This window comes from Ammospiza caudacuta, chromosome 3, assembly GCF_027887145.1.
Source record: "Ammospiza caudacuta isolate bAmmCau1 chromosome 3, bAmmCau1.pri, whole genome shotgun sequence".
Classification (NCBI taxonomy): domain Eukaryota; kingdom Metazoa; phylum Chordata; class Aves; order Passeriformes; family Passerellidae; genus Ammospiza; species Ammospiza caudacuta.
The window spans coordinates 112,344,390-112,365,971 of record NC_080595.1 but is presented as its reverse complement, the minus strand read 5'-3'; the positions used below and the strand labels follow the sequence as shown (position 1 = coordinate 112,365,971).

The 21,582-nt window shown below is 42.5% G+C and overlaps 2 protein-coding genes across 5 annotated transcripts in view; one reads left to right on the top strand and one right to left on the bottom strand.

The window, feature by feature from the left end:
* The window catches only part of CLIC5 (chloride intracellular channel 5), a 68,387-nt gene extending 64,556 nt beyond the window's left edge, over positions 1–3,831 (bottom strand). Inside the window, exon 1 of the mRNA XM_058802208.1 lies at positions 3,343–3,831. Coding sequence (XP_058658191.1) covers positions 3,343–3,831 — 489 coding nt within the window. The remainder of the gene's footprint in view (positions 1–3,342) is intronic.
* A 9,686-nt stretch (positions 3,832–13,517) lies between these two features.
* Positions 13,518–20,799, top strand: ENPP4 (ectonucleotide pyrophosphatase/phosphodiesterase 4). Of its 4 annotated transcripts, none has more exons than XM_058801478.1 (4): positions 13,518–13,628; positions 15,348–16,212; positions 17,150–17,320; positions 19,830–20,799. In XM_058801478.1, exons 2-4 carry the CDS (start codon positions 15,390–15,392, stop codon positions 20,192–20,194), a joined length of 1,359 nt encoding a protein of 452 aa, XP_058657461.1. In that variant the 5' UTR covers positions 13,518–13,628; positions 15,348–15,389; the 3' UTR covers positions 20,195–20,799. The 4 variants fall into 4 exon arrangements, with proteins under 4 accessions (XP_058657461.1, XP_058657459.1, XP_058657460.1 ...); XM_058801476.1 differs by having other exon boundaries at positions 13,524–13,680; XM_058801477.1 differs by having other exon boundaries at positions 13,604–13,701.
* Positions 20,800–21,582: the final 783 nt, after the last annotated feature.

The window sequence follows — 21,582 nt, the reverse complement described above, 5'->3', positions numbered from 1 at the left end:
CTGGTACAGCCCAAGTGCCTTTGGCCTTCTTGCCCACCTGGGCACACCTGGCTCAGGTTCAGCTGCTGTCACCAGCACCCCCAGCTCCTTTTCCAGCTCTCCAGCCACTCTTCTCACAGCCTGCAGCACTGCAGGAGTTGTTGAGACCCAAGTGCAGGACTCAGCACTTCAAATGAGGGAGTGGGAAACATCTTGTTGGAAAAACAAAAATGTCCTTTATTTTCCAGCTCCTGACTTAATGAAATGTTATAGAAGGCTACCATAATTCCAAACAGCTAAATGCATAGGTTCTGATTCTTAAATATAAACATTGGTATCTACTAAAAGGACAGGAGGCAACAAGCACAAATCTAGATACACAAAATTCCATTTAAAACAGTTTTCCCATGATGGTAGGACATTAGAATGGTTGCACAGAGAAGTTGTGATTTCTTCATCTTTGGAAACATTGAAAACCAAACATAACCCTAGCAAGCTGTTGTAGGTGATCCTGCTCTGAGCAAGGATTGGACAAGGTGATCTCCAGAGATGCTCTCCAGCATCCATAACTCTGTTACTCCAGTGCAGTGATCCAAAGGTGCAGGCTGATGATGCTAAATCACAGCACAGCATTGGTATTTTTGCCTAACATAAGGTGTTTATTGCTTGGGGTAAAGAATTGCCTTCCTTCTTTTGGGAACCATGTTCCTATGGCACAAATTAATACACAGAGAGGCTATAATCTGCAGTCAGTCTCAGGTCATCAAAAAAACAGAAGGGCAATAATTTCCTTCTGAAGAGAAAATTGGAGGACTGCTCTTTAAATAACAACTTAAGCTTCAGGAAAACAAAAAAGTTAAAATTTTCAAAGAAACCCAAACCTTCAGAACAAACATTCTGCTCAATAGGAAAATACAGTGTACAAGGGGAGAAGGCTGGACCTTGGAGCTATGATTGGGTCAGGCTGTTCTGTGCACTCAGTAACACAGCCTCTGTGCCAATCATATTTCTGTTCAAATTGCAAAGGCTTTTGTTTGAATAAATTACAGAGTTATTGAAAGGGCATTAAGGAGGCTGTGACAAGCCTGGACGTGCTGGATTCATACAAACAGATTCATGTTGTTACATGCTGCATTCTGCTGTTAAAGGCACAGGGAATTCCTTTTTTACCTTATGGCACATCCTGAAATAGCCCACTGACATGACATAGTTACCAAGCACTGATAATCAGTGAAAAATGAGTTAAAGTGATGTAAACATTTTCTTGGTGTCTAATGAATGGATTACTGTAAACATTATCCATCCAGCTGCACTGTGAGTTTGATACCATTTAATCTTCCCACTGTTTCTGGTGTTCAGCCCTCTGACACTCACATTTCCAGTCATTCACAGAGATTTATTAGGTCTACAAGCAAAGGGAGGAATAAATAATGGCAGAACTGCCATGATCACTATTGTCCTACAGCACCAGGTCTGCTGTCACTGTTAGTGTCTGCAGAAAAGTACAAACCCAGATGAACCCAATTTCAGAGCAACACTGGCCTCAGGTGGACTAGAGACCATGTGAGAAGGGAACCCTCTATGAGTAATATTTATTGACACAACTGAGATATCAGCCCCATGTGCAAGAAGCCACAGACCTCAGGGATTTCACTGCTCTTGTTATATATTATTCTGTGACCTTCCATTTTACAGGCTGACTTTTGTTATATAGATAATTGACGAGAGCAAAGCTGGATCTGCACTCCATGGAGTTACTGCTTTATTACTTTGACCCCAGAAAGACAGAAAAACAAAAAGCCAAAAACTAAACATCAGCACGTTTTCAAGGAGTAAAACACTGTAACAGGGGTTCAGTTCAGTCACCTACCCAGCATGACCCAGTGCCCTGCCCACTGGGCACAGCATGGATCACCTGAGAGCCCTTCAGCCAGGTAGGGATCTCCTGGGGCTCAAGGACATCTCAAAGACACCGGGCAGTCACGTTTCCAAAGTGAAGAGAGCACAGTTTGCCTTTCTCTCTGGAGTAGCTGATAAGAACCTTTATGGGATAATCAACTCTCTGCACAACAAAAGCAAGGAAAAGGACTTCCTCAGACCTTGTCCCTGCCAGTTCTATGCAAAATGCCTCTCTTCTCACTTTTTCAAATTAACTGCTTGAATGAGAACATCTGCACACATTTCTTATTTTATCCATAGAAAAATGAGAGGAATGAGAAAGAATAAGGAAAATAAAGAGATGATTTTAAAGCCCAAATACAGGTTGCTAACACCATGTAGTTGCTAACCAACAAAATGTACTCAATTGCTGCAACTTTTAACACATACACAGGACAACATGCAGAAATATAAAATAGAACTAATGTCCCAGCTCTTACTTTGACCATATAACCAATATATATTTTAGTAATGACCATGATCCAGTAACAGAAATAGGACAGGTGCTGTTTCAGGCAGTCATTTAACCAAATAACGACTGCTGAAAATACTTCTCATTATGTGTTGTGACAAAATCTCTCCTCCAGCTCCCAAAGCCCCCATGGAACTGAGAAACAGATTTTGATAATATTATTTATGTTGAAAAGTGACAAACTTCATGAGGCTTCTCTTGAAATGACAGAATATTATAATCATGGTGTATTGTTCTATTCAAGATACACAAGATCTTGAACATTTTTATATAGTTAAAAAGAAGGAACTGTCAGGCCTGTGTTTCAGCCTAATAAATGTTGAGAAAGACTAAATACAAGTGTGTTTCTGAAGGGAATCATAGTGTTTATTCAAGAACACAGGTGTTTACAGTTTTGAAACCTAAGTGATCCTTTATAAGGTGAGAGAAGGTATGAAACCCCTCTCAGTAATTTATACCTAACTGGAAATTAATGAAAATACATGTTTAAATAGGTACAGAAATCTAAATATTGAAAGAAAGGAAAGAAAAATTTCTTTCAGGGATAGGCATTATTTAAACTATATATTCAGTTTTCTTCATAGGATTCACAGCTATTACTTTTGAGTTCTCAGCTACTAGATAGTGAAGTGCAGGGATAGCTGAACTAGCTCAACTAAGTAGTAGCAGCCTAGCTGTAACAGCAGAGAGATTTCCCAGAATAAATAAATTGCAGCAACAATCAGAATACTTGCACCATACTGCCATTTGAATGAAGAAATCCCAGGCACCTCCACACAACACAAATCACCTCTTTCTCTGCTTACAGATGCAAGAGTTAAACGAAGAGATTGGCTCCCTGCAGCAGAGTTGACAGCAAAGCAGTGGGTAGCTGTATTTCACTGGTTTGGAGGATGCAGATATTGATTTATGGTTTTAAAGTAGGGTATGCTTAGGAGCACCCAGGTTCTTACCTTTACAAAAACGGAAATCTCGAAATCTTCCTGGAAGTTGTTCGTTTCTCCAGAGTTATTGTTAAGGGGAAACTTGAGGGAAGTTGAAGAGCTGGTAAAAGTGCTCTGTCTCTGACGAAACTGGAAATCTGGAGGAAAATGCAGGTTGCTCTCAAACATTGAGCCCTCTTCATCTTTGTCTTCCAGAATTGGGCTCATCAGATCCATCTGCTGCTGTGGGTAGTCTTCTTCAGCACCATGGTGAGATGAAGAATCATCTTCTCCATCACTTCCATGCTGAGAGGCCACAGAATCATTACAGCTATCTTCTGAATTCTCCTTACTACCATCCATGTTTTCTGGGGTATTAGTAATGGAAAAAGGGGATGCTGAATCTTCATGGACATGATCAAAAAGATCATCTCCTTTATTTTCCTCAGAATCTGAAACTTCAGAGACAGTGGTGCTGTTAGCATTTTCACTGATGTCAGTGAAGACTGGATCTTCCATGGCTGCTGGCTGGTGAGCTTTGCCTGCCTGCTGGTACCTTACAGACTACAATTAAAGTGAGATGTTGACAGACAAGGCTCCTCAGGAGGAAACAGAGTCTGTGGTGTACTTTCTGAATGCTCAGCTACACATGGCAGATCTCCAACAATCATTTACTGAGAGCCTTGAATCAACAACTGCACTTCCACCAAGTAAAAGGCTGTCTCACTTTTAACCCCTTTGTCGATCTGACTCCTGGGAACTGTATCTCAAGGGCTGTAATCAGCTTTTCTTCCACGTATTGCCTGGATAAGTATAGCAAAAACTAGCTAAAGAATCTATCAGTACTAGAAAGCTACAGTAAAAAATAAGTATTCTTACAGAGGAAGTTGAAAATAGTTCTACTGGAAATCTATTTTTTGTAATGAGGTAGAAATGCAGACTTCACCCACTCACGCTATTTTCACAAAATAGGAGTGAGTTTTTTCACAAAAACTTCAAGGAAAAGCAAGGCAAAACTGCCTCCATAACACAAACAATCATCTACAACATTTTAGTGGTTACTTACAAAATCGTCAACTGAAGATCATTTATGAAAAAACTACAAAAAAAATTATAAAGGGATAAATTTTAACTCTTTCTAACATTGCCACTCATTCACTTTGGGGACCACACATTTCACATTTGCCATTGCCCTCCTCTGAACTATAAACTAGGGCCAAAACTGTAAAAGCTCTCATGAGCTGCCCTGGGAATATAGGAAAAGAAAGCAATGAAGAAGTATTAATCATGATTACATATACATAATGCATCAATTATAATCACATTTAGGCTATGTATCTCCATGTTGTAAGACATACACTGTAGAAATCTTGTTTGCCACCTTGTGTATACAGTTCCTTTTCTCTAATGAATGGAGAGACACACCAAACTGCTCAGAACCTAAAGTGGGTGAATACTGCCAGCTTTAGCAAAGAATTAACTGCCCTTATAGAGACAGATACACATTCCAGAGCAACTGAATGCAACAGAGCTGAAACTTCTGGAATATCCAAACCTGCAGTTATCAGATTATTATAAAGTTACCAATTTATTAAAGTCATGAGAACTTCAAGACTTATTGACTAAGGACTTTTGATCTCCATGTTTACTGCACCTGGATTACATAGATTATTACATGAATTCTTATAAACGAATTACATTTAATCTTTTGAAGTTGAGTCAAAAGGAAAATGAAGGTGTACTCCTGACCCATCCTTGTAACTTCCTGAGTGGTAACTGCCACAGCCAGGTTAGATTTCTTAAAGAAATAAAGAAGAGAAGTGAAAGAGAAAGATGGTAATTCAAGCCATTCCAGGCAGAACAAGAAGGGAACACAAGCTGTTTCACAGTGCAGGATAGCAGGTGCAGCCTGCCTGGGATTTATGACTGTAGTTAACTGCCATTACCCTTATATTAACTTTAGAGTACTACTAAAGTTAAATATCAAAAGCAAAGCAATATTTCATCTTACATAAACTTAGAGTTCCTAGATAAGCAGAAGAGTGCCAAGATCATGGTCACTACCAAGTTTAATCACTGTGATTGTTCGGTACAAAGATGCAGGTCAGTATCAGAGATCAATGAGATAATTTAGCTCATGAGGGCATTTCTGGCCTGCTGCAACTCAAGGACTTCAAGGATACATTGCCAAGGCCTAATTTCAACTCTTACTATCCCCACATTCCTGCCTGGCACAAGTGGTCCATCACCAAACAGGACAAAGCACATTTTTTACATTAGCTGTATGTAACTCAGCCACAATTCCTCACTAAATCCCGGAAATGCTAACTCAGAGATCCTGAAATGGGTGATGTGTAATCTGTCTTGCAAACTTCTAGCACTCAAGACCAAGGCTAATGATAAGACCAATTTAAAATCATGAACTTAAATTACTGAACTTCCAGAAACTTCAGAAAAGCAATAAAACAGCTGGTAAGTTTTATAAATTCAACTTCTTTTAGGACTACTTTTCACTTCTAAGAAAACACTTGGATTTCTTCATATTTTGTAGAAATAAAAATGTATTTCTGCCTGGGTCTGTTCTCAGCATGACTTTGATCAGCAGTTCCCACTGATCTTCAACCCCTTCTTACAGAGTTCTTGCAGGATTAAACTCGCTGGGATCATAAAAACTCTCTCCTTAATAACTTACCTGGCAAACAGTTTGAGGGGAAAAAAAGAACACAGAAATATGCATGACACAAAGAACAAAGTCCAATTGTAGGCCAGTCCATGACTTTTTTTTTTGCCTTCCACGAAGACAACATTTGCAGGATGCAGCAGCACCTGCTGGAGGGTTTAAAATATCACAAGTAAAACAAGGAGTAAGAGCATAAGGTATTATTTAAAAATAAGTACAGTCTGTGGGTTTCTTTACTGTGAGTTATCCAAGTTCTTCTTTCCTCTCCCACTGTAAATTTCATTTTTCTCCCGGCGTTCTTCTGGCTGATTTATGTCCGGCTGATTTATTACCGGAGAGAGATAGCTCAGAGAATGCCACTTGCTCGGTTTCTCGGCTGTTTAGGCTTGTAAGGTTTTCTGTGGTGTTTTGGGCTGTTCTGGAATTCTCAGGGAATTCCCAGGGATGGCCTTGGAGAGCCGACGCTTCAAAGGATGAGGAGAGACTTCTGATCTTGTCTCGGTCTTGGTGTTTATTAATTGTTTATCTAAAAGATTTTCTTTCAGCCCGACAGAGGTCTGCACAGCAAGTCAGCCATGGGCACACTCCACAAGCCCCCGGGCGGTCACTTATCTTTATACCCTAAGTTACGTGTACAATATTTATCATTTTTCTCCAATACTTTCTACTCTTATTAACCTGTGCACTTCTAGTAACAACCAATCCCAAAGTGCCACCACCACCACAGAAGATGGAGGCCAAGAAGAAGAAGAAGAAGGACAGGACACGCCCCAATTCCTCCATCTTACTTCTGTAGACCCCCCTGTACCAAAATCCTAAACCCTGTGTTTTACACTTTAACTAACTTATCCCTTCACCATTCACCCAGTGGAATCCTCCCAGTCCTCATACAGGTCTCATCTCCTGTGTAGGATCAAAGTCCAGCCACCAGACACTTCTGGCAACATTCCAGGATTCCCGAGCCCCCCAAGGGTGGTCTCGGCCTCTCTGCACCTCCATCCTGAGGTGCTGAGATCCCACATCCCACCCTCCTAGAGCAACGAAAATGATCATTAAGTGTCCAGTGAAATGGGAATTCTCTCCTGCACAGAAGTGAGAGGGAAGAGGTTGTATGAGACAGGAGAGCAAAAAAAATGTCTCAGCGCAACTAAACCCCTCTGAGTAACAGTCCCACCCCAAAGCCATGAGAAGGCAAGATTACAAAACAGAGATCATCAATTTCATCCATTCCCTAAATTCCTCTGCTCCCAAATCTAGAAGGTGTTGAGTTATTGTGAAAGTTAGTAACACAATACTTTCTGCTGCTAATTCTGTAATCCAGCTTGTGTCACTGACTATCTGGACCCACATGAGCCACTGGTAATGCTGGTCACCAGCTCTGCAGAAACACAAAGAAGCACAAAAACCATAAGCAGAAAAGTTCATAAAAGGACAAAGAACATGAGCAATAGAACTCCTCACTTTCAAGAGAAGCTTGTTTTTTACTTTATGACTGAATTTCTGATTTTACTTCAACTTTATTCTTTTTAAAGGAAGACATACCAGAATCAACATGACTACAGTCCGGTTAGCATACTTAGACACAAGTTACAGTTTTGTTAGTGTTCAGCACCTGGAATAAGCAAATCACAGATTCTTTCTACAGTCCAGTGGACACTGATGAGCACTTCAAGGTACATATAGAAAAAGATGGAAATAATTATATCAAAAGGATTTGAAGATGGTCTTTAATACAGCCCAGTTATCAGCGCTCCCTACAACAGACGTGTCTGTTTAGACAGCAAGGCTGGTATTTATCTACATTTAGAAGCCCACAAATGTACATAAAAACTGAGTCTAGGAACCCAAATCACTGCCTGGTTCACTCTGCAGAGACACACAGAGCTCAGTTCAGCAGCTCAAACACACACAGACATTTATGGGTATTTAAGTTGTTTGCTTAGAGCAGCTTGATTTATCTGAAGGATAAGGGCAAAGGCACACTCAGACTGCTGAAGCTACTACTGAAACTTCAGCAGTTCACCCTGAAACCCCAACAGAAATCTGCTCCTCCACCTTGCACTTATTTTAAAATGAAAGCAGAAGACTGACTGACTGACTTGTAAAGAAATTCCTGCATTGCTAGAGTCAGTTATCCCTCACCTCCAGAGTGGGAGAGAAGGGTGGAAAGAACAAAGAGTAACAAGAATATCAGATCCCTAAAGAGAACACTTCACATATTCTCAGAGATTAAGAATCAGAGGCAAAAGCTCACATGACACTATTTAGTACAGATTCTGAAGACTTCTATCTGGACACACCTTTATTGAAGCAATAATTTGCATATACTCTAGACATTCCATAATATTGTAAATTTCAACTCATCCATCAGTGCCACAAGTATCTCCATTGGTTCCCTGTTTGGAAATAGCAACCTGCTTTTACAGGAATTTCTCTGGTCATTTCCAGTTGGATATTCCTATAGTTTTAACGGTTTAATTAAAGAGTCCTTCAGTTTTATTTGTTCTCAATGAAGATACTTGCACAATTTAGGCAAAGAGCCTGTAAATCATTCCACATAAACTAAAGAAATTAAGGCCCTTCAGTTTCTTGCTCCAAAGTATCTTTTTCCAGACAAAGAGATGCAAAAAAAAAAAAAAATCCTGAATGGTTAAAACACTCAGAGTTCTTGGAAACAGCTGAACCTCAAACTGAATGATGGTAAACAAAGTTTACTGTCCCTCAGTTTCTGAGGGATCTTAGCATCCCAGAGGATCAGACCCTTCATTTGCACTTAACTGCACTCAATGCAAAATCATGAATGTTCCTGGCCATTCAGGATATTGGTTTTACAGAAAGAAAAAAACAACACCCTTTTTCCTTCATAAATATCCAAAATTTCCGAAGCTTTGCAACATGTAGTTCATGGACATTATCAAAACTACACTGTGGGCTCAAGGAGACAGACTGGTCATGGTTTACAGACACACTACAAGGGGACTTGCAATAAATTCATACCACTTTGTTTTTACTCCTGGCTGCACTCAATACCTGGAGGAAATCAACCACAAACAAACTCCTGCACCATTTCCAGCCTCAGTTTTTACTTGTGTTGCTGGCAGCACCTCATCTCTACACAGTTCATCAACAGTAATCCTCTATCCACTGCCAATCCTGCACTAAACAGCATGAGGACAAGACTTTATCCCACATTTTGTTCCTTTATCTGTATTCTATTTGTACTGCAGTAAGGAAAACAAATACACCAAAGAATTATTTCAGAAGACAGTGGTTTGGAAAATGTTCAGGATGACACATTTCACACAGGAGTCAGCATATCCTTGAAGCAGGCATCCAGAAATCCATCTATTGTTCTGCTAAACTGTCCTGGATTCTGCAGTCTTGAGGGGCTGGTTCACGAATCCAGGACCCCACTGTAGTAATGGTGATTCACCTTCACCCAGATTTCCTTGGCTGCTGGCTGCATAAAAGGCATATTTAAAGCCAACACATCCATAAATTTCACTCTGCATATGACAGACATTTCTCCACTTGGAACCAGACAAACGATAGAAAACCACTTTGCACAGGACACTCAATTCTTGTGTTATCAACAGCTTTTAGTTGTTAGAAATACCAGGAGCCATTGTCAACATACATTTGAAAAACTGCTTTACCTGCTGCAGCACCTCCTTGTTCCAGATTTTGATGTTTCAAAGCCCTTTATTTTTGGTCTTCCAGTTCATTTTGTAAAACTTTATTGATTTGGTCTTTAAGTCTGTGTTTAGAAACCTCATTGGAATACCTGAGAGCCTAAGAAATACCAACATTTATCTGCCTAACTGCTCCAAGAAAAACATTTTTGTTTGCCTTTAAAATCTGGCATAATTTCAACAGCCTTGTTTATCTCTGAAACTAAGCACCCTTGAAAAGCTCAGCAACCCAGTTTCAAGCCTGTTTGCAGTGGAGGCTCTGGTAACTGAAATAAAGAAGGCAGAGACACTACAGTTCTCTGTATCACCCTGTCACACAGCCTTAGGGATCTCCTTCCACATAGTTTGAGAAACAGAAAGGTTAAGAGCCCTTTTTCTTTATAGCCTCCATATACAGGCAATGCTTTGGATTAAATTTGGGCACTAAAAGCTTAAGGTCTAATAAAGTTTAACAGCTGTTACTTACCCAGCTCTTTTTATGGTTTCATGAAGCATCTATTTTTTTTCATCTCAATTGTATAAAGATGCATCAAAACACAGTAAATTACAGGTTAAATGGCAGATTAAAAAAACTACTGAGCAAAAATGGAAAAATGGCGACAGAGGTCTCCATCACATGGATAAAATTGAGAATAAAACTGGAAATATCGGAAATAGTTCTTGTTCAGGAAAGATATCCCTGCAATATAGGGCAGGGATATCTTCCACTATGCCCAGGTTGCTCCAAGCCCCTTCCAACCTGGCCTTGGACACTTCCAGGGATAGGGCACCCACAGCTTCTCTGGGCAACCTGTGCCAGGGCCTCACCACCCTCACAGAGAGGACTTTTTTCCTAATATCCAATCTTAACCTGCTCTCTTTTAGTTTGAAGCCATTTCCCCTTGTCTTGTCACTCCATGCTCTTGTAAAAAGTCCCTCTCCATCTTTCTTGCAGGCATCCTTCAGGTGATGGAAGGCCAGAGTTAGGTCACCCCTAAGCCTTCTCTTCTCCAGGCTGAAAAATCCAAATTAAATTAGTCCAAGTTAACCCCAAATTTCATTAATCCAAGTAAATTCAGTTGCTTCACCTCTACAACACTGCCAACTAGGGGCATGGTTTCTCATCTAAGCGTTGTACTAAACCTAGCAACCCCTGAGAATATTTTGAGGTTTTCTTTTCTTCCTGGCATTGGCTAATGGTTTTTGAGCTGCAAATGCTCAATTGTACTCCAGCACTAAATCTGGACAGCTCTGGCAGCATCCAGTGCTTTGAAATGCAGCCTCTAAAGGCAAACATGGGCTAAAATACAACAGAGAGATCCAGGTGAAGAAAGGCAAACATCTCAGTATGGCTCAGTTTTACTCCTCTTAATGTCAGTACACGTGTAACTCAGCCATTTCTTGTAGGCAAACACTGTAAATGGAACCAAGAGCTGTAATAAACACATTAGATACATATTGGCCAGACCAGCTCAGAGTTCAGAGCTGCTGTGGTGTGCTGCCTGTGTGATGTGTCAAACTGGGCACAACACATGAGGCTGGGCTCGTGAATAAGTGAACACTGCAAATGGTTTTCAAAGCATGTGAGCAAGAGTAAACAAGAGATTACTCACACCTTTCAGGACTGAATAGCTGAGTGAGTATGCTGCAAAAGTAGGCTGGCAGAAGAGCCTCAGTGCTTAAAAGTTGCCTGCATCTATACATAAAGTTTTTAACAAGAACTCAATAGTAACTTAATGAAATTGGTCAAAATATTGCACCTGGTCTGTTATACATTCCCTGCAGCTCTAGCTTGCTCTGTGTAAAAAAATATTTTTTAAGGCAATACAACAAAGTAATTTATAAAGGACATATCCCTCCTCCACATGATCAGCTGTCATGTGCATACTCACAAATCTGAATTTGTGCAATCAAAAAGAGACTCAGAGAAAAAAAAAAAACACAAGGACCTTGACTTGAACTTGACACATAACCACTGAAGAGATGGAGATGTTTTTTCCCTCTTTTATAGGCCTGTGTTTTGCCACACCTGCTACATTCCATAAATCAAGGTGAATCAGGGGCGTGTCACTTTATTCAGCCTATTGTACCACATTTTAGAGCCACTCCACAGCTGGCACACACAGGTAGCAAAACCTGCTTAACTCATACATATGTGAAAGCCATTAGGAAGAAACAAACTGAAATCTACACCACCTGCAGAATAAACATCTAGCAGGGTACACAGAATGAGATTCAGATCCATTTCAATCAGTTATGAAGCCATAAGCATGTCTGTTTCTCAGTTTTTAGGATGAAATTTAAAATAGTGATGATTTGTGCTCTGTGTTATTAAAGGATGCTTCATTCCTCTATTTACACAGAGCTGGTCTCATTGTTTTTCAGCACCAGTAACTTAACAGGTTTTGCAGAATTACTAATGCCTTCTCATAATAAAAAGGAAAACCATGGGAATGTAAACTATTTGCCCTAATTTATGTAGCAAACTTACACCAGGACCCAAAACAAATCTCAACTCATTGTAGTACACACTGCTGCAGTGGCACTCGGAGTACATTCAGCAACACCTGACCTGTATTCTGAGTTTTAGGGTAAACAATTTATTTTTTTTTTTTCCACAAGAGACCACAAAAAGGCAATGTGCATGAAAGAATATGAACAGCCAGCTTACAGAGCTGTGTGACAAAAGGGAGACGGAGTCATGGAGGAGTCATGGAGGCGTCATGCTGACAAGCAGCACTGCCTCGGAAAGGTGACAGCCTGGGGCTGCCGGGCACCTGCAAAGGAGGCGGGAGGCAAATTATGGGCGTGCGGGGAAAACACCGGGACACTCCCAAGGACGTGTCCCATCGCAGCCTCACCTCACGGTGCCCTTCTGCAACAATGGGAAAGGCAGCCAACAGCCCCAAAGTGAGCTGCATCCCGCTCCGGGGGTACAACACATTCCTGACAAATCCCTGAGCTCCCTGGAAACACCGCATTGCTCTGCTTGGGAGGGTTCATCCCACAGCTCCCATGGCTCCCCTGAGCTCTGCCCCTTCATCCCGGTGGGTGGCAGCAGGGCCAGGGCAGTGACTGTCCCCTGCGCTGGGCACTGCTGAGGTCACCTCCAGGGCTGGGCCCAGTTCTGGCCCCTCAGTTCGGGAAGGACATTGAGGGGCTGGAGCGTGTGCAGGGAAGGGAACAGAGCTGGGGAAGGCTCTGGAGCACAGGTCTGAGGAGGAGCAGCTGAGGGAGCTGGAAAGGGGCTCAGCCTGGAGAAAAGGAGGCTCAGGGGGGACCTTGTGGCTCTGCACAACTCCCTGGCAGGAGGGGACAGCCAGGGGGGGTCGGGCTCTGCTCCCAGGGAACAAGGACAGGACGGTCATAGTCTCAAGCTGCACCACGGGAGGTTTTTAGTTGGACATTAAGAATAATTTCTTCACAAAAAGGATCCTCCAACAGTTAGACATTAGAATGGGGCTGCCGTGGAGTCACTGTCCCTGGAGGTGTTTAAGGAAAGACTGGACGCGGCACTGAGAGACATGGTCTAGTTGACAAAGTGGTCATCGGCCATAGGTTGGACTCGACAATCTCAGAGCTCTTTTCCATCTGACTGACTCTGTGACATTAAATCACAGGAATTCCCCGCTGCTCCCACAACGCGCACCATCGCCCCGATAGCCCTCACAACCCCTCTCACTTCCCGCTCCCCCCCCACCACGCCGTTCATCCCAGGGCCACGCCCCCCACGCCGCAGCCAATCGGATCTCCCGTCAGCGGGCCCGCAGCCAATCACAGCGGGCGGAGGCCGCGCTCACCGACGGGCTCCCGCGCCCCCCCTCAAGGCCCGTCAGTTGCCGGTTGGGGCTGCGCGGGCGGCGGGTGCGCAGGCGCTGAACCCCCACCCCCGCTGCCCCCGGTCACCTCCGGTGCCGCCCGCGCGTTCCGGCCCGAGCAGAGCCGGAGCTCTGCGGGACCTCACGGTGGGGCCCCGGCGGGGACCGGAGTGTCCCGCGGCGGAAGGCTGTGGGGACGGTGAGCCCGGTCCGAGTGCGGGTGAGGGACAGGCGCGGGGGAAACCGAGCCGGAGCGCCCGGTTGGTCAGCGGTGCCGCGTGTGGGCGCTTTGCAGACGGAATAACCTCCGTTCTGACCGAGCCGAGCCACTCCAAAACCTGGTCGGGAGGTCCGGGAGCAGGTGGACTGGTGTCGGTGGTATTTCACAGCTGGCTTGCTTTGCTGGGTTTGCCTGGGGCAGAGTTAGTTTTTGGTTAGAATACGCCACTTGTGTATACAAACAGCAGTGCTGAGCAGCTGCGGAGCATTTCCAGGGGAACCCGCGGGTTTGCCTCTGCTGCGCTGTGGAAAACTCTGGTTCTGCTTTCTAAAGCACCTGACAGCATCGGAGGGGTGATCTCGCCGCTGCCTTGCGCTTCCCGTTTCTTTTCTCCTTTTAATTCTTTGAAAGGCGTGTGTCCTCCAAGTTCTCTGTGCTAAGGGATGCCTTAATGCTGTTTTTGGCAATCCTTGTAACTTTTGTATCTTCTGCAGACAATTTAACTGTTGGAGACCGGGGCAGGGGGTGGCTTCCCGTGCTTTGGATTCCCGTCACTGCTGAAGCTGCAGCTAACATTAAAGCTCCTTACGCCTTTAAAATAACCCTGCCGCTTTAAGGAGCTTGTGGGAAGGATTGATGTTAAAAATGCTGGGAAGGCAGCTGCTGTGCCCCCTAGAATCACAGTTTGTCTGCACAGAAAGGAGGTTAAAGGATAAAAGAAATATAAAGGGAAAAATTGCTGGAATGGGGCTAACAAGGCACTGTATTTGCAAAAGATTTTGTGAAACCTGGAGCTTCACTTCCTCTTTTTTAAAGACTGAGAGCATCGTTCTGTAGCTTCCTAAACAAAGCGCTTAAGTCACACATAGTACATTAAGAGAGGGTCAAAGCATACAGATTGTACCTGGCACTCATAATCATTAATTCCTTGCTGAGAAACACCTTGTACCTAAGGTTATTAATTTTGGGGTTTTTTATAGAGGGAAAAGTGTGGTGTAAGAAGGACAGGTTTAAATGCTGTTGCGGTAGATGTAGAACAGCTTAGAAGAAAAGGAGAAGTTACTCCTGGTAGTTCTGTGTATGGAGTGAGCAATTAATAAATGGGACTGTTGAAAGGCTGAAAAGTCTTCCAGCAACTCTAGAGGGTGGAAACCATAAAAGGAAAAGTGAGATGAAAAAGGAAAACTAAAATTATAGTCGGAAAAAGACCTCTGATGTGAACAGTGATGTGTAATAAGGATTTAGGGCTGCAGAGGACTCTTAAATGTGGGTCTGGAGCTGTTCAAGTGCTTGTGCCTTTGCTTGAACATGAGGAAAAATACTGATTTTCTGCCTTGGAATGTAGAATTGGAATAGGACGCACACAACAATGGAGTAACTGATCAAAAGAAAACAATTCTTCCTTTCTTTTAGTCTTCAGTGGAAAAAATCTCACTGCACATTTGTTTTAATATATGAAAAATTGATTGACAATATTTGAGAAACCTCTGAAGTCAGTAGGGAAATCCAGTGTTGACTCGAGTGGTGGTTTAGACTGGGTGTTTTGAAATTACCCTCTGGAAGGAAGATGTATATAATGTATAGCTAGTTAAACTGGTCACAGTAGAATTGTTTTGGTTACATCCTTGTCTGTTTAAATTTTTCAGGTGCATCTGATTACCTGCTGGAAGCTCTTCAAAGCCCCCACAATGGGCTCGGTGTTGATGTTGTTTTTTGCTGGAATCCTCCTCTGTTGTGCTTACTCAGCTGCTGACTCGGTACCCAAGCTGCTCCTCGTGTCCTTTGATGGCTTCAGGGCTGACTACTTGGAAACCTACAAACTTCCTCATCTCCAGGAATTCATTGAGGATGGTGTGCTTGTAAGAGAAGTCAAGAATACTTTCATCACCAAGACCTTCCCAAACCATTACACCATAGTGACAGGTTTATATGAGGAGAGCCATGGCATTGTGGCTAATGACATGTACGATGCAGATGCCAAGAAAAATTTTTCACAGTTCAACGATTCAGATCCCTTCTGGTGGAATGATGCAGTTCCAATTTGGGTAACAAACCAACAACAGGGAAAGGGAGCAAGTGCTGCTGCAATGTGGCCTGGTAGTGATGTAAAAATCAACAACACAACCCCTCATTTCTTTATGAAGTACAACTTCTCAGTGAAGTTTGAGGAGAGAGTGGAGAGAATTGTGGAGTGGCTGAACAGCTCTGACCCAGTGGTCAATTTTGCTGTGCTCTACTGGGAAGAACCGGATGCAAGTGGGCACAAGTATGGCCCAAGTGACACCCAGAACATGCAGAGAGTGTTGGAAGAAGTGGATAATCACATTGGTTTCCTTATGGACAAGCTGAAGGCATCAGGCCTGTGGGACACTGTAAATGTCATCATAACAAGTGACCATGGAATGGCCTCCTGCTCTGCAGAGAAGCTGATTGTCCTGGACAAATGCCTCGGGCGCAATAACTACACCCTGATAGACAGGACTCCTGTTGCTGCAGTGCTGCCAAGGCAGAGTATGTTTGGCTTTGGTTATTTTTTAAGGCATATACTGAGAATTAAATCTTGTTTGTGTTGCCTCTAAAAAGTACACAGTATGCTAGGCTGTTCTAATATTTTGCAAAACCTATAGAGTTCGTGTTGCAAAACTTTGACATAAGGAGTAAGCTAAAGAATGATGGTTTAATTTATTTGCAAGTTGGTTTTGGCAATCAGTGGGACAAGGAGAGTTTCTTGTCAAATTGCTGTGGCTGATAAGGATGATCCTTATCAGGTCGTTGAGAAAGTAGGTAGGTACTTAGTTTGCCTGCTCACTTAGTCTATGCAGCTGTGATTTACAGTGAGCATGAAATAAACCCATGTGTTTATTCAGAATAAAAAACGTCACTGTGTAGATTTCCAAGCATCTATTCCCAACTTTGATCATTTTACCACTTCTGTTTTGGGGACTCACACCTAAGATTTTGTACCATAAATTCCATTTTTGTACCGTGAATTCCATTTTTGTGTCTCAGAGTAGTCCCCAGCAGGCATGTCTGAAATCATGACATTGCTGGCCTCTCTGTGGCCAGACTAATGAACAAAGTGATTCCTACAGTAAAAACAAAACAAAACAAATTACTGCATTGGATAAAATATTGTCTACTTGAGGGGGTGATTGCTTTCTCTTGATTTCTCTGCTTGAATTTTGCCTTTCAAGCCCAGATGATGAGTTGAGTTGTAGGTCCAAACCCACATCTGGGAGGAGTCTGATTCAAAATGAAAGCAAATTTTGGAATTCACCTGAACCATTGCAGCATTTCATAAGGGACGCAAAAAAATTCCTTTTCTTTGTGTTTTTTAAAAAATATTAATAATTATTTTGAAATAATGGATCTTAGGTTTAATGACAGATAATTGTAGTAAACAGGAGTTAATTTCCAGCTGTTTCACGTGCGATATTTTCCTTGGCAGACAAAGAAGATGTGTATAACTTACTCAAAAATTGCAACAGTCATATGAGGGTTTACCTGAAAGAAGAAATTCCAGAGAGATTCCATTATTGCCATCACAAGAGAATCCAGCCCATAATCCTGGTTGCAGATGAAGGCTGGACAATCGTACAGAACGAGTCCCTTTCCAAGTGTAAGTGTGTGTTCCTCTGTGGTTTGTGTGGGTAAACTGCCTTGTTTCTGTTCCAGCCAGCTGCAGGGTGGTTCTCATTTAGCAAGGGGAGTCCTAGCACTGTGCAGGTTTAGGAATAATGCAGCATTTTCTAGAAGGTTCTCAGCCTGAGCCTGGAGTGTTTAACAGATGAGGAGGAGATGGGGAATATTCTTTTGACTAAAACACTTTGACATGTTCAGCTTAATAGTCTGAGTTATTTTAGGCAGGTTAGCAGTCTGTCTCAAGCTTTCCCTGGAGTGTGGTTTCACTTTTTATTGTATATAAAATACATATGTAGGGGTGCACAAATCAAAGCATGCAACACACAACATTTACTATTACAGTACATGTTCTAGGGAATGAAAGTAAATGGCAGGAAATACTAAAAATAGTAGGAACACGGCAGCATGTTTGAAAGACAGAACTCAACAGGTGTCACTTCTCAGTGTCTTGCTATGCTGTGCACTTTCTTCCTGCTAGAATGTCAAATTACACATACATATATATGTTTTTGTATGTGTGTGTATGTATTTCCAGGTGTTCCACACCCAGGGTTTTTTTGGCAGACAAGAGGCATGGATAATTTATAGAAAAAATGCAACAGTCACATGAAAGTGTATCTCAAGGAAGAAATTCCAGATAGATTTCCTTGTTTTAATAGTATGAAAATTAAACCTGTAATTCTGGTTGCAGATGAAGGCTCAGAGTGTGTGTGTTTATATATGTGTTCAGAATGTGGTTAGACAGATTCTTGGTAGGAAATTCCATTAATAAAAATTAAATACAGAATACCAGCTTCTGGGAAGTTTGAGCAGCCAACACCTCAGGCTGGCTGGTAGGGTCAGGGATATCCCTCCTGGATACTTCCCTGTACAACTGCTGTTAGACACAGGGTGTTGAGTGGTGTGAAATCCTGGTTGCACCCAGTTTGGCTGATCTTACTGTCTGCCCTTTGCAGAATTAAGTTCAGATTTTTTCCGTATTTGTACAGAAGTACTACTTTTTAATGCAGGATGCGTTTATATTTTCATTTCCCCACAGATTTGCTACAATTATCTTCAATTTGGCAACATGTAGCACTGGTGTCCTCTGATCAGAGTTCTCTTTTTCTTGTTTCTGCTTAGATTCAATTTCATGTACCTAAAAGTAGTTAGAAAGTGAATATTTATAAGGAACAGCATTGTATCAATTGAAGTAAATATCTTTTCAAATCAGTTTTATTTGTGAAGGCTTCCCAGAATCAGGCAGGGGAGGTTTTAGCCTAAAAGCCTGTTCAAGGTTGTCTTCATGGACAAAGTGGCAGCAGAGTGATTGCCAAGTGTACCAGTAACTCCTCACACCAGAATCCTACTTCAGAGGTGAAAAAATGGGAACTTCACTGGAGTTCAGAACAAACAAGTAGTAAAAACCAGGGAAAACAATCTAGAAACATGAGTGAAAACAAACAAGATGTGGTAACAAACAGAATGGTGGAAAAGATTAAAAAGGGCTAGAGGAAGCTCACTGAAGTGGTGGGTGTGATATAATCAGTTGGAATCTGGATGTTTTGCATCAGAAGCTTCAGGGATGCAAGAAAACAGTTCTCAGGGATATTCCTCCACTGTTACTAAGAAATGGACTCAAATACAGTTACTCAAATACTGTGCTGTGAGAGACTTCTGGCATCTTGGACAGGTTTTTAAGGAATGCTGTTAGGAAATTTGACAATGGCTGCTCTTTAGCTGTTTATAGTCTTGAAAACCTACCAGATGTCCAAGTTCTCCTGACCTTTTAGCCACAAAGGTTTTGCTGTGTGCCTGCCAGAGGCACATTGATCCATTGTCTTTTGGTTTTGACTCTCTGGGTGTCCCTTCAGCTGAAGTACTCTATCTGATAAGCATGAATTGCGGGTATTTAATATGCTCAAACTGAGCACTATCAAGGGAAAGGTGCCTGATTTTTAATAAGTAATAAAGTGTCCACTCTGCAAGGAGAGATGACTTTCCAAAATCTGAGGAGTAAAAATTTGCATTCTGTCTACTGACTCATTGTGGAATGGCAACCTCCTTTTCAACTCTGGCATGAAGAATGGCAAGGGAAACACTGGAAATGTTAAGCACTGAAAGGAAAAGAGATTAATAGGAGGGAGAGCCATGGGGAAAGGCCAGTATGGGAAAAGACATGGTGGGTTTGGGAGAAGAGGGAAGGAACTCTGCATCAACCGTAGAAGGAAGACAACAGCTGCTTTTATGCTGTGCATTAACCTTTGGTGAGCACACTGGGGAAAGGCCAGTATGGAAAAAGACTTGTGGGGTTTGGGGGAAGAGGGAAGGAACTCTTGTCTTCCTTCTGCGGTTGATCCAAAGCTGCTTTTATGTTGTGCATTAACCTTTGGTGAGCACGCGGGGGAAAGGCCAGTATGGAAACGTGCTTTGGGGGAGCTGGGTAGGGGAGCAGTGGCCGTGCAGCAGAGGCTGTGACAGTGACTGTGTGCTCTGCCCCGCTGCAGTGGGTGACCACGGCTACGACAACGCCCTGCCCAGCATGCACCCGTTCCTGGCGGCGCGCGGCCCGGCCTTCCGGCGCGGCTCCAGCCACGGCAGCCTGGCCAACGTGGACATCTACCCCATGATGTGCCACGTGCTGGGGCTGGCCCCGCGGCCCCACAACGGCACCTTCGCCAACAGCAAGTGCCTGCTGGCCGACCAGTGGTGCATCAGCGTGCCTGAGGCCATTGGGATCGTCATCGGGGTGTTCATGGTGCTGAGCACCTTCACCTGCATCATCATCATCTCCAAGAACAGAGTGGCTCCCTCGCGGCCCTTCGCCCGGCTCCAGCTGCAGAGCGATGACGATGATCCTTTGATTGGATAGCGCGAGGGAGCCGAGCCTGGCTTCCTGCCTTGGCATTTCAGGAGAACAGTTTCAATTTGCACTGGATGGCATTCTTTGTTTATGCACTTTATCTGTGTAAAATACTGTACAGCCAGGCCCTGCTGATTTGTGTGACTAGTGTAATATAAAAATATTTTCATAACCAAATGGTGAACAGGTGGCTTTTTACTGGAAGAGATGCTTAACAAAATAAGGATGCTTAGTTTTTCATTCAAGCCTCTGAACACTTTCAGAAGGAGACTCCAGAGTGTGACTAGCCAGAATAGAAAAAGTGAATTTTAATATTTGTAAATGATAATTGCTTTTTTGTATTAAATTAATATTGACTACTTTTATTATTCTTGCAGCTGTGTTGGAAAGAAAAAAGAAAAACTTTATTGAGAGTTAGGAGTTAGTATTGTTTAGAGAGTATATTCTGATGTGCCCTTAAATTTGGGGAAAGGGAAGATCCAAGACTTCTGTTTCTACCCTAAGTCAGCAATGTGACAAGAAATTTCTGAAAAAGAAAACAGAATTCAGTGATTAAAGAACTGGTGCATATCTCTTGTATTTGAGCAATAAACTATGTGGTTCAGCACTTACAAGCCTGGACACATGGCTCTGGCATTTCTCGGTATGTCTCTGGATGACTTAGATCCACAGATCCAGCTGGGATGGCACTACTGCCTTATCTCAAGAAAGTCAGTTTAACCTGGGAGTCTTTGAATTACCCAGTTTCATCAGCTGTAGTTAAATCACTGCTCCCGAACCCTATCAAGAATTTCTCAGGAGTAGATTCTGCTGAAGGTCGTCTTGAGATAAAGGTGGTTCTGCCCTGTGTACCAGCTCATAATTGTCTCTTGAAGACTGTTGTGCCAAAAAGCAACAACTGAAAGTTTGATGTGCATGTCACCAGGCAAGGATTTCAAACTTATATTTTACACCCTGGAAATTAAAAGGAGAAAGTTAGCAGATCTTAATTTAAAAATAAATTCTCTATAATGCTTGAGGTACATAGATGCAAATTCTTGCTGAAGACCAGAGCTAACTGTTCTCTTAATTGAAACTCTTGATTCTTTGTTAATGGTCATCTAGTAACTTGCTATAAAAAATTAGTTTGATTGAGAAAGACTTAAATGGTACCTTATCTTTCAGTGAGATAAAGTTGTTATTGCTAACCCAGAAAGAGAACTACAGTTATCAGGTCCTTCTCCTACAAGTCTGATGGCTTTAAAAAATAAAGTGACAGAGATACCTGGTAGCAATGGGGTTTCTCTTTCACAGCTTCAGATTCATTGCAGTTTGGTGTTGGCCACAGCCTTTTACTGATCCAGCAGGGAGGGAGCAGGAACTTTGGAAGGAAGGGGTTACTATGAACTGCCCACTGG

What these genes read in the sequence shown, in the direction of transcription:
- ENPP4 (XM_058801478.1), top strand. Translation starts at nt 15,390, where the DNA reads ATGGGCTCGGTGTTGATGTTGTTTTTTGCTGGAATCCTCCTCTGTTGT. An exon ending in TGCAGTGCTGCCAAGGCAGA is followed by an intron (nt 16,213 to 17,149) that starts GTATGTTTGGCT and finishes TTTCCTTGGCAG; the next exon opens with ACAAAGAAGATGTGTATAAC. An exon ending in GAACGAGTCCCTTTCCAAGT is followed by an intron (nt 17,321 to 19,829) that starts GTAAGTGTGTGT and finishes GCCCCGCTGCAG; the next exon opens with TGGGTGACCACGGCTACGAC.